This window comes from Gymnogyps californianus, chromosome 2, assembly GCF_018139145.2.
Source record: "Gymnogyps californianus isolate 813 chromosome 2, ASM1813914v2, whole genome shotgun sequence".
Taxonomy (NCBI): domain Eukaryota; kingdom Metazoa; phylum Chordata; class Aves; order Accipitriformes; family Cathartidae; genus Gymnogyps; species Gymnogyps californianus.
The window spans coordinates 139,210,397-139,222,718 of record NC_059472.1 but is presented as its reverse complement, the minus strand read 5'-3'; the positions used below and the strand labels follow the sequence as shown (position 1 = coordinate 139,222,718).

The following is a 12,322-nucleotide window of genomic DNA, read 5'->3' as shown; positions in this document are numbered from 1 at the left end:
ATCACACAATATAAGTAAAATGATTAATGTGTTTCTTGTTTGATTTCTAATGCTTCTGGAAATAGATAGCAAGATGGTTTTATGTACCTATCGGAAAACTTAATCCTGTAATAAAAGGACTTTTTCTAATTTGCATGGTTGCAGAGGATCCTTACTTAAATCTTCATATCCTTCATCTGAAAAGTCTGTTTTTTTCCAAGTGTTCCTTTCCAGGATACATTATGGGTTTTTTGCACTTGCACCTTATCTAATGCATTGATGACTTCATTGATGCTAGAAGGAAGAAGCACTTTCCTGTGTCTGCCTTTGTGTTCCAGTCTAGAGAACAGTTTTTAAATCAAAAGCATTGAATGCTTTGCTCTCAAGAAGTTGCCTCCCAAATAGAAGTAAGGCTTGTGAAGAACAGATTATTTTTAGGGCTCCCATTGGTATATTATGTCATAGTAGCATTCCTGATGCTACTAAGTAGGATGTTCTTGGTTTTTTTCTAGTGAAAAGATCAATACTGAAAACAATGTGGTGAATTTTAATGGTGTATTAAGAAATGCATGCTGGAAATTGAGCGTTTCCATACCTTTGCAGGGAGATGAGGGTAGTATGTAACTATGTCCAGGAACATACTGTTCCATAGGGGTTGGCAGGTGTCCTGTTAGAATGCATTTGGCATAAGGCTAGTACATGACTGGACACTCTTGCCAAAAAAAAAAAAAACCCAACCCAACAAACCCAAAAAACAAACCAAAACAAAAAAAACCCTAGTATGTAGAATGCAGTAATGTCTAGTTGTTTTCCATGCATTGAGCATTATGAAAACTAATAGCAGCTGTACCAAATTAGTTACCCCATTTCTTAAGTTCTAAGGTTGTGAGGACTTCAGTTTTTTAAAATAGTTTAGGCATGACTCATGGAAAGTAACTTCTAAAGTATTTTTTTATGTTGATCAGGTTTAATACATAAAGTTTTTAAAAAGTGAAATACTTCTAGTTGACATTTTCATGAAGTTTTTTTCACTTGTCAAAACTTGGATTCAGTATTGAGAGAAAGATAAATACAGAAGCACAGTAATTTGAAATATTTGCAGGCATTTTCTATGCCTTAAAAGTTATTTTACGTGGAAAGAGTGATAAATATTTAGCTTTTTCTACTTGTGTGTGTATTTAGAGGCATCTCTAAAAACATGGATAACTTTTTGTACCTCAAATTTTAATTCAGTGGAGGTTGAAATATGTGATTTGGGATATACTTCCTGACTGCATAAGACTATGTTGTTCCTCCAGGTGTGGAAGAACATCTGTGTTATCCTGAAGTCTTTAATTATGTGATCACTTAATGGTTTTTTCCCCTCCCTGGAATCCTTGCTTTACCTGTTACGTAGAGCATAGTATATGCACTTAATGAGCAGCTGTTTGGTGTTTTTGTTTTCTCCTCATTAGATATGTGTCCTAATGCTCACTATTAAACCTTGCTTTGAAGTCAGAAATCTGAATTTCTTCCTGGGTTTTTGCTTCTATATAATAGGAGAGTGTCTGAAATTTTGTTCTCTTTTTATCACACCTGTGTGAGAAGAAAGATGATATTATCTGCACTTTATGGATAGAGAAACACAAATCCATCAGGCTTCTATAATGTGATTCTTCAGGTAACTCAGGATACTGCATGTCATTTTAGGAGTTTAAAGTGCAGCCCCCATAGCCTCCTTCTGCATCTGTGAATGTTGAAGACTTTTGCAAATGAGTCCTATATAGACTGGGCATCCAGAAAAGATACCATAAAAGAGGTTTGTTCAGATGACTTCCTGGCATCTCATAGAATTTTTGTGGCAGAGACGGAAATAGAAACGCTGTTCTGCATAGCAGTTACTTTTTTGGTTACGTTAATTATGAGACTGTTTTCTTTCTACAGCTTCAGTCTTGTTTTCTACCTCTCTTCTGTCTGTGTAACAAATGATATAATGCTTCAGGTCTATCTTGTGCGTTGAATGAGTCATGGCCTGTTGGGGGTGATGGGAATAGCAACATGTAGTCATGTTGTAACGCATATGCAATGTGAAATGAGCTGTTGGAACAGACCACACAGCTGTGTCCAGACTTTTCAGCATTTGATGTAGCAACTGTAATATTCTCTTTATAGTGTGTTTCTTTGCTCTTAATTGAAATGTGAAATGGTATTAACTGGAAGACTCGTAAGAAGAAAAGGATCTTCCTGCTCTGCTATGTCTGCCTCTTTGTATAATACGTGGTGGCGTTCTGGATAGACTATTGCTGAAAAGGGGAGAACGCGATACTTGGCCGATAGATTTCATGTCCTCATTGCTAGCAAAAGTGTTGGTTTGAATTTTAGGCTCTGGAACAAGCTGTTATAGTTTTGGAATATATGGGGAAGAGGAAAGCAATAAAATAAAAATGTTCACTTGAAGTGAGAAGGGAAAAAGACATTAATTTTTTGTAGCTAGAACATTTAAGCTGTTCTCTATGGCTTGAACACAATCCTCACTGAAGTGAAGATAAAAATGATATTTAAATCTTGCAGGCATTTTTCACCTTCACTTTTAAGCAAAACTGTAATTCTCATTTGATTTCTTACATTTAAAGCAGCGCTGTCTTTATGATAAAACTAATTTTCCACTGGGAAGGACAAGTAAGTAGAGCGTGCCAATCTACTAATGTGAACATGTCTACACAGTATATTGCAGAATGGGATGCAAGATCACTCTGGCCAGTGCCAGCTAGGCTGATATGAGCAGGCAGTGCTTACTAGCTGTGGTTCAAGACAAAGCTTGTGAACCTTGTATAAGCCTGTGCATCATCTACTTAGTTGCCATTTTGTCAGAGGTCACCTATAGAAGTGAAGGATGGAATGTAGAGGTGTGCTAGAGAATTAAGACTTATTAGCAAAACTTGAATGGTGTCATTTATAATTGTAATTCAGCTGGTTGTTACAGCAATAGTATGCCATTGTATTTGGCATTTTCTACTTTCCCTTTTATCCAAATGTGATCTCTTGTCAGGGTACTTGTTTTTCTTTCATAATAACAGTGACCTTTATTGAAAATTGTATTACTAAGTATAATTAGAGATCTGTTTGTTGGGGAGGTTTGCTTTTTTAAACTATCATAAAAAATATAAAAACATAATACTAGCATGTGTTGAAGTGTATTCTGGTGTTAACTGCATTAAGAGGATATAGTTGGCATGGAACATCTGCACATTGTCCCAGCATTCAGGGTAATTAATGTATGTTGTGTCCATTGTACATTGCATTATTTTCTTGTGTAAAAGTTGTTCTTTCAAAAATGGCTTGTTTGCGGTTCTTAAGGCCTTGCCTCATTACTTCAGTTACGAGTGCTACAGGCTGACATTGCTTAGGAGTTTGATCTTTTCTCTGTAAGCTGAATTGCTTGTTTCTCTTGCAGCCTTTGGATATCCCTGATGGTCGAAGGGCCCCATTACCTGCTCACTATCGTAGTAGTAGTACACGAAGCATTGACACTCAGACTCCGTCTGTCCAGGAGCGCAGCAGCAGCTGCAGCAGTCATTCACCATGTGTCTCTCCCTTTTGCCCTCCTGAATCTCAGGATGGGAGTCCTTGCTCAACAGAAGATTTACTCTATGACCGTGATAAAGGTGAGAGTAGAATGGCCCGCCTTTACCTATGGAAGGCATGTGATGTCCTGCTTTTACAACTACCTTCATTTTACTCATTACATCAGTTTTTGTTTTTGTTTGATGGTTGTGGAGGGATTGAGGACTTATCTTAAAATTGGTTTTGTTTGTTTACATATCTTTTTCCCTCTTGTTTGTGAAACTTCACAAACATCTTCCATAAATACGTCAGAGGAGCACAGCAAACAGTCTTAACTATTTATGAAGATTCTAATGTGAAGAATTCAGACTGTAACATGTTTATGTTTAAAAAAGGTTTCAAGAAGGTTTGTGGTAGACTATATATTCATCATGGGTGAGTTACTTGCTGATCAAAATGGTGATGATGAAGTTTTGGACTGCTTTTAAAAGTACTCTGCTTCTGAACTCTTACATTCCACTTGAAGCTGTTTGGTGAGGAGCTCAGATATGAGTTTGAACAATCTGATGGAGAGTAATTACTTGTCTGTGTATGTTGCATAACAACCCAAAATTTCTGAATAATTTATGTGTTTATATGTCAATATCCTGCATTTTTTTCAAAGTCTGTAAAATGTCATTTGGTTTTGGAGAGGGAGTAAACTGGAGTTTCAGTAATTAAGAGTTACTGACAGAACATGTAGTATGAAAATATAGGCACCAGTGTAAAAAGACTGTGTTTTTGGACAACTGTTTACTAATGAAATTATTCTTGGGCTTCTGGTGAGCAAGCTGGAAACATGGACTTTAGGTTGGAGGGATACAGGGTTTGGGTAAAACATACAAGCTAAGATTACTAAGTTTCACAGAGGAAATGAAAACTTTTAAGATTTAGTGTAGATTTACTAATGAGCTAAAGACAGCAGTATTTTGAGGTTATAAGTAAGGTTAAGCTTTTTCTGTAAATATTCTCTGTTTAATAATTCTTAAAGTAATTTGGGAATAAGATTGGGGAAGGCAGCAGGAGAAATACTAGCTTTTCTTGGTTTCTGAAAAGTATTGCTTTCCCGTCTTGGATGGGACTGACTGACTTACTGCTTACTTCCTTACTATAGGAAATAGTGGAAAACAAATCCACCTGCCCAAATCCTGAATTGGGGGTGGGTGTGTGCACGTGTGTAAGTTAACCACATCAAAGGAAAAGTCTTAGCTGAACATGATAGTTGGCCATACTCCAAAAATAACAGAGATATTGGCTCCCTCCTACTCTGCTTCTCTTTCTTATAGTATGCGTGTGAATTGTAGTATGTTGTCAAGACAGAATCACTGTAGAGACATCCACTAAAGTATTAGCACACGAGGAAACGTCTTGACAGGTAAATTTGTTCATATATGTCCTGATAACAAATATAAGTTAAAAAGCAAGGAAATGAAAAGAATAATTCCTTTTGCAGTTAGTACTCAGTTATCACAGTAACTGGAATTTTCAGTGGTACTTTATTGGCAGTAGCGAGTGAAGACAGTTTGAAATAGTGCATCTAACCTTCTTAATGGTTTTCAAGGGTTTTTATCTGCTGTCTTGGATTTTTTTGAACAGCTAATTGGAGTAAAATTTATTGCTGAACTTCACAATGAGTAGATACTTATTTTTGGATTTTGGTTTTAAGACTGGCTTTAATGCTAGGTTTGTATCAAAAGTCTCCTTTAGTAGTAGCGTATAGGTGACAGTGATAAACAGCCAGCTTTGTACAGTTAATATAATTGCATTTTTAAATTAGCTTAAGTAAGATACTTAATACTGTGCTTATGAAAGATAAAAGCTTGAACTGCTCATCACAACTTCATTCTTTAAGGACAAGATAGAAACTAGAAAAATGCATAGCGGTTTTCCAAGAGAAGGTAATTTGTTCAGAGGTAGTAAAAGTGTAGTCAGAAAGGCGCCTTTTACTCTCAGATCATGAAGATCCCACAGGCCAGTTGTTCTGAATAAGAATGTTATCTTCAAAATAGTTAAATTATAGATAAATGAGGGATATAGGTAAAAATTGTAAGGAAATAGCAAGTTTTGAGAGTTTATTAACATCTGTTGTGGACGGTAACTGCTTTATAAAACAAAACTCACAAAGTTTTTCACACCTTCATTTTAAAGGCTTTTGTGATGCTAGAATAAAAATCGTGAGTTTGCTGTGAGACCTGTTAAGTTTTGAAAAATGCATTGTATAACCAAATGTAGACATTTTAAACCCAAGATATTTTTGTTACTTTTCTCAAGTTGAGGTTTTATTTTCCTCTCTATGGGAATAACTTGGCTTTACCATTAAAAAATATAATTATCAGCTTTATGAATGCTCCTGAGTGTGTTGCTCAATAGGAAAGGAAGGTTAGTAGTTTGACTGAGACACATGAGCAGTGAGAGGAGCCAGCACTCTGTACAGACACAGCACTGCTTTACATTTCTAAAGCATCTTTTATTTCTTGTGCAAAGCTGTGCTTTGGCCTGAGGCCCTCACAGCTGCTCTTTGGACTGTATCAGCTGTTTGGTTTACATTTCTGCAAGAAGCTGCTAAATCTATTGAATTTTTCAAAAGAAAGTGAAAGCTAAATTTCAGAAAAGGCCCACAATACTGCTCCAAATGGAGCAGTGATACTAAACGGTATTGATTGGAGCAGAGAGGGAAGGGTGGGATAGAAAGTATTTTAATGGCACCTGGCTTTATGGTTTTGTTTTCAAATATCAGCCTATTGCAAGGTAAGTGACTGCCTTGCTGCATTAGAGCTACCGGTTTCGCTAGATCTGTTTTATGATACTCTCGTCCGTGAGACTATAGTTCAGAGTGCTGCATAGCATACTTAGCAGCTGACAGAGGTAAAGTTCAAAGGCATCCTAAGGTATAAGCAGATGAAATTTGGGGTTTTTTTGTACAAAAATAGATAGTATAACCTGGTTTTCAGGGATTTTGATTTAGGTGCTTTTGCGTAGCATTGTGTATTCCCACTGTTGCTAGCAGGCTGTTACAAGCAACATGTTCATGAAGATGAACTGAAGATACTTTTTAACTTCTGGGCATCTGATTCATAGTTTTTAAAATGCAAATTGTATGTGAAGTCTTTGGATAGTCTTAAGAAACAAAGGTATTTTTGAACCTATCAAAACAAATCCCAAGGCTCACTGGCAAAAGTTTCTTGTTTCCTTTAAGTTTTGTCACTCAAAAAATTTTTTTACAGATTCTTTTTTACTTTGCCTCCTTGTTGCTCTAATATATGCAAGCTAAAATTTGTAGTATTAAGTCTTCTGGTTTAAATAGTATTTTTAGTGTTTAATTACAATCTTAAACATTTTCTAGATAACAGAATGTATCCATTTTGAATATTTATGTTTAGAAATTCTGTGTAATAAGGCTCCATATTGTCTGCTATGTGGTTATGGTAACAAAACTCACTTTAAAGGTTACATCTGTTAATCTTCAATCATTGTCATCTTAATGAAATTTGATTAGTTGGCTGAAATACGCCAGCAGAGCACACTCTACTGGTGGAAGCGTAGAAGATGCAGACGTGTCCTCTGACATGAAGGCTCATGCATTGCAGCCTCTGAGACAGTAAAAAAAAAATGTGTAAATCGCACAGTTTGAGCATACACATTTGCAGTGTCATTAAGGATTAATAATGTGACAGTTTAGCACTTAAAAGCTTACAGGATACACAAGTGGAGACTGGCTGAAGCTGTAAATTCCACCTCTTGCCACTTTAACTCGTGGCCTATTTTCCCAGTACCCTTCCGTTCTTGCACTGCTGCTGTACATGTAGAACCAACACCAAACTTGTACGTGTGAGCCTGCTAATAACCACATTTTTCAAATAGTAATGTGGTGTGTGTTTGGTTGAAATGAAAAGCTAACAACTTAGGAAGCTTTAAAAGCAGGGAGGGTAAAGAGAGAAACAGAATGGTTAAATTATACAATATAATTTTTTTTTACTTAACAGCTGTCTTATATAGAAAGTTTCAGCCAGACAGGGCTAAATAAACCAAAAACTTGATTGAAAACTGAACTGGCTAGACAAGACTCTAAATCTTCCAAGAACTGACTGAACTTTGAATTCCGTTCGATTCTTTCCTTGGATGTACTTCCACAGTTTTCCACTATTTGGTGGAATGAACAGTAGCACATTTTATGTCTCAAATTTTTTAAATAGAAACTTGGATCTTCAATTTTAAATATTAAAAGGAGGAAACAAACTGTCTGGGTTCTGTTAATGATTTCTGTGTTTGGAATGAGCTGTGTGGGCCAACAGTGGAAAGATGCCAACAGGACCATCACGCTCCCAGCTTGGCAAATACCTGTATTGTCTCTAAACTTTTTCTGCCTTCGTACCATTAACACCTAAAATTCTGTAAATAGAAGTTCTGTGTTCACTCTACAGCAGGAAAGAGCTGAATAATCGATATGCTACTGAGGTTCACTTCAACTGTTTTTTTTTCTCATATCTTTCATAGTAAATCTCCAAAGGGAAGTGTGACATTTGAGTTGATTTGTGTCTTGTTGTAAGAGGAAGCAGAGATGTTTCAAAACCTCTAATGATTAGCCTTTGTATTTGAGTCATGGTTATACAAAAGTTTATGTAGTTACTGTTTGCACTCTGTTAAAGACAACTTTGTATGCTTCAGTGAATCTAGATCATAGTGCTTGAAGCTTTAGTTGGTTTTCCACTGTTGCTGAAAAGGCACAGATGAACAACAGCAGAATAAACAAAGGTATTTGAGTTCAAAATGGTAAGGTACTCCACATCGGTGGAAAGACTCAAAAGGAGCTTAAAGCAAGAACATTTATTTCTCTCCAAATAAGGTGTGTTTGTAAGTTGGGGGATCCTCCTTAACCTTGCCATTTCATTTCATTTTTTTAATTGTAAGCCCAAGCAGAGAATAGGGAGCTGGTAATACTAGCCTGAGATAGATGTTGCTCTTTGAAAAGGTAGAAGCCACTGCAGAAAGCTAATTTTCTGTAACTATTTTTGTACCTGCTTTATTTCCTTAATGCATTGAATATCATGTTGTCAAGATGAGTGTTTAAAGTGAACTGTTTCATAGTCTTAATTTTTCAAACTTTTGTGCTTCTGTCATTACCAGAGTTGAGCCTTCTCTTACATTTTCCAAGAAGTACAAAGAAATCTGCCTATTGCCTTGTGTTCTAAATCTTCACACCTTTAGTTCTAAGTGTGTCTAGTAAAATATACCCAGACAGCTAGAGTTATGAAGAATACCTATATCATATAGTTCGTAGTGATGAGAGAATTGAATTGTGGAAGTTTTATTTTGGACACTAAAACAACTTCACAATTGTGAAGCAAGTAAGGTAGGACATGCTAATGATGAGGTATCAGTACCTGCGTTACAAACATGCTTTGTTTCTTTGCAACTTCTGAACTATTCATGAGCCTAATGAGGTCAATATTCCAGTGAAGAATTATGTTTTAAAATAAGATACATGCTGTATACACACACATTTTCAATAACTGTGTTTATACAGTGAGAAGACGTATTATCATTCTTCTGCATGTATTATGCATATTACCTTGTTCATTTATGTTTTTTGAAATATATAATAAAGAACGTATTTGTTTCCAGGATCACAGCTCTGCTTTGTTCCGATTGCAGTGTTCTGGATAAAAATATCCTCCTGTTATGTGTTGTCATATGATAGATTACTGCTGCACTGAAGCTTTTATTCAGAAGAAATGTGCTGTACAAGGGTGTTAGAAATAGCCTGCAATAAGGAAACATTGTGATAGAAGCAAACCGGCATAGTGGCTAAATTGTGAAAAAAGGCATCTTGTTTGGAAATCGAATTTAATTAAAAAGCACTCTCAATCTCTAGTAATATAACTGCTTTAAATTTTCAGACAGTGGGAGTAGCTCACCGTTGCCCAAGTATGCCTCATCTCCCAAACCAAACAACAGCTACATGTTCAAACGAGAGCCCCCAGAGGGATGTGAGCGAGTGAAGGTCTTTGAGGAAATGTCGTAAGTAATGCCTTTTATATCAGCTGGTATCTGCAAAGCAGTAAACCTGTTTACTGAGCCTATTCAACTGCAGATGAATAAACTATTCCAGCTGATGAGTTTTTCAGGAGCAAACTATTCTTAGAGTTTGTACAGAAGAGAAGTTGAAGTGTTCACGTTGGTTTGAAGAGGAAATGGAGTCTTTTATGCTTGAACTCTTTTTGTGCATTTATAAAAGGCAACAAAAATCCAAGCAGAAAAGATAAGGTACATTTAATTTCCTAAGCATTTATAAATCTCTTTCCTTATATTTTTTATTAACTTTTTAAATGTTCATGGCTTAAAACAAAAACTCTCCTTGTCATAATTCTTTATCAGTTTCAAGCATAGGTTATGTTTTGATACATATAAAACATATAAAATGGAATGAAACATATGTAAAGTGTTTGTAGACTGTAGTATACTTACCACGTAGACTTTGCTCAATATTTTTACTGAGCAAGAAATCGGAAATTAAACTCTTGGACATCATGTCTTTTTCCCCTAGACCCAGCAGTATTTGAGCACATGCTGTCAAGGTTGCATGCTTAGCTCCTGTGGATGAAAGAATTAAGGAGGGGACGTTTCTTGCTCTAACAGCATTCATTGCCTGCTGGATGGTGAAGGAGCAATGTTGGGTTGTGGAGGAAGCCTCCAGACAAATTACGGAATATGGGAAAGGAGAGGTCTATTTCCTGGAGATTCTCAAAGGGATTTAATATGAGTAAATGTGTTGTTGCTGCATTGTTTTTATTAAAGAAGAATTTGTGCCATTCTAAATTACTGCGGCATTTTTCATGTGCGTATGTACTGCAGATTTTACTTGCTGGAAGTTGCATGTTTATCCGGTAATTATCAAGTCATTTTTGTGACGGTACTGTTTTTAATGCTGTGGATCAGTTAGCTGACTACCAATATGGAAGATGTTTGCCCCTCTGTCCAATTAATCCCATTCCTTGTCATTCACATTTTAGCAACGTGTAGAACCACAAAGTTCATGACGTATAAAACATCTTGGTTGGCCAGGTATATAATCTTTTTTCTTGTTGTAGGTCTCGTCAGCCTGTCTCAGCCCCTCTCTTTTCATGTCCTGACAAAAACAAGGTTAATTTCATCCCAACCGGATCAGCTTTCTGTCCTGTAAAACTTCTGGGCCCCCTCCTTCCCGCTTCAGACCTGACGCTGAAGAACTCTCCAAACTCTGGTCAAAGCACAGCTTTGAGCACCCTGACTGTTGAGCAGCTTTCGTCTCGGGTCTCTTTCTCATCTCTGTCAGATGACACCAGCACAATGGACTCTACAGAGGTCCCAGTACAGCAACCGTCCCAACAGCAGCAGCCGCTTTTGCAAGAAATTCAGACTGAAGACCATTCCTCTCCTCAGAGCTACGTGTTAATCTAGACCAAGGTGGAGCAGGCCTCTGCCCTGAAACAAGGATTGAGGAGATAATAGTTCAGATACATCTGCATGAGGTGGCAACCTTTCAGAACAACACGGAATACTTAGCAGCATTCGAAAAAATATCTCAACGCTGTTCTTGGCAGGGACAGAATTCATATTCAGCATTTTTTGTGAGAAAGCAGTAATGCCTGCAGAATCCATATATCATTAAGCGTTTTAAGTGGAGACTATGCATTTCATAGTATGTTTGACCAGATTAGTACTGTGTCCTGTGTTCTGTTTCAAATTCTACAGTATAAATAAGCTCTATATATATATAAAAAAAAAAAATTTGCCTGTCTGAATAGAAAATGTCTTGCTGTGTTGTGTCCTATGGAAAATACTGTACTTCAGGATTATGTTTACAATTGATCCAGGTGTTTATGTTTCTAACTTCTGTAATACACACAATGCAAAAAAAAAAAAAAAAAATGGCCACAACAGTTGCACAGTGCCCACCCTATGGCCTAGCTTCAGGTACTTCTCTCGAAGTGTAAACTCAGGTAACTTGGAATGTATATCATATTGGGATATAAAATATTTTACAGCTACAAAGCTAAAGAGGGAACATCACTCTTTTGCCTTTCCTTATTTTATGCATTAATATTTCCTCATTACATTCCACTTTCTTGGAATAAGTGCATTCAGATCCAGGTGAACGATGACCCTGGACATGGGTGAACATGAGGAGAACCAGCAAATCTGTGATGTATATCACTTTGTCATGTGCTTACAAGTAAAACAACTGTTGCATTTACTGTCATTTCAATGTATGTAAAAATGTGGCATTTAAAGGTTTCAGGCGTTGCTCAGTTAATGACTGTTAAACTGTTGCAAATAAAGTGTTCAGTACTAGGCTGTACATGAGAAACATTCCACGTGTGTGAGAGGATTTTGAAAGACAAGAATGTTTTTGTTCAAGGGCAGAAATTCTTTCAGGTTTCACAGGGGGTGATGGGGATTTCCTCTCATGTTTTTGTTGGCAGTTAAGGATGTGAAATGCTACTGTTACCGTCTAAAAGTCAAATTAATGTTTAGTTTCTCTTTTGGAAATATTCATTCATTTGCTGGTTGGAAATAGGTTTTCAGATTTTGTCAAGCAGTGTTAGATGAGCAGCATTTTATTTATGTAGTGAGTAATTGTGTTTGGATTAAAGTCCAAAAGTAGCAAGTGGGTGTTCTAAGAGGGGTGGGGAAAACAATAGTTTTAAGTTCATGTTACGTAATCAAAGCTTCTCCCATAACTTTCAGTTACTTAAGTTGTGTGTGTAAAAGTGTGTTTTCC

General features: G+C 36.6%; 1 protein-coding gene across 2 annotated transcripts in view; it reads left to right on the top strand.

The window, feature by feature from the left end:
* Window positions 1–11,450, top strand: part of GLCCI1 (glucocorticoid induced 1) — a 56,427-nt gene extending 44,977 nt beyond the window's left edge. For both annotated transcript variants that reach the window (XM_050891215.1, XM_050891214.1), the window contains exons 6-8: window positions 3,413–3,623; window positions 9,459–9,579; window positions 10,650–11,450. In XM_050891215.1, the coding sequence (XP_050747172.1) occupies window positions 3,413–3,623; window positions 9,459–9,579; window positions 10,650–10,998 (681 nt within the window). In that variant the 3' untranslated portion in view covers window positions 10,999–11,450. The remainder of the gene's footprint in view (window positions 1–3,412; window positions 3,624–9,458; window positions 9,580–10,649) is intronic.
* Window positions 11,451–12,322: the final 872 nt, after the last annotated feature.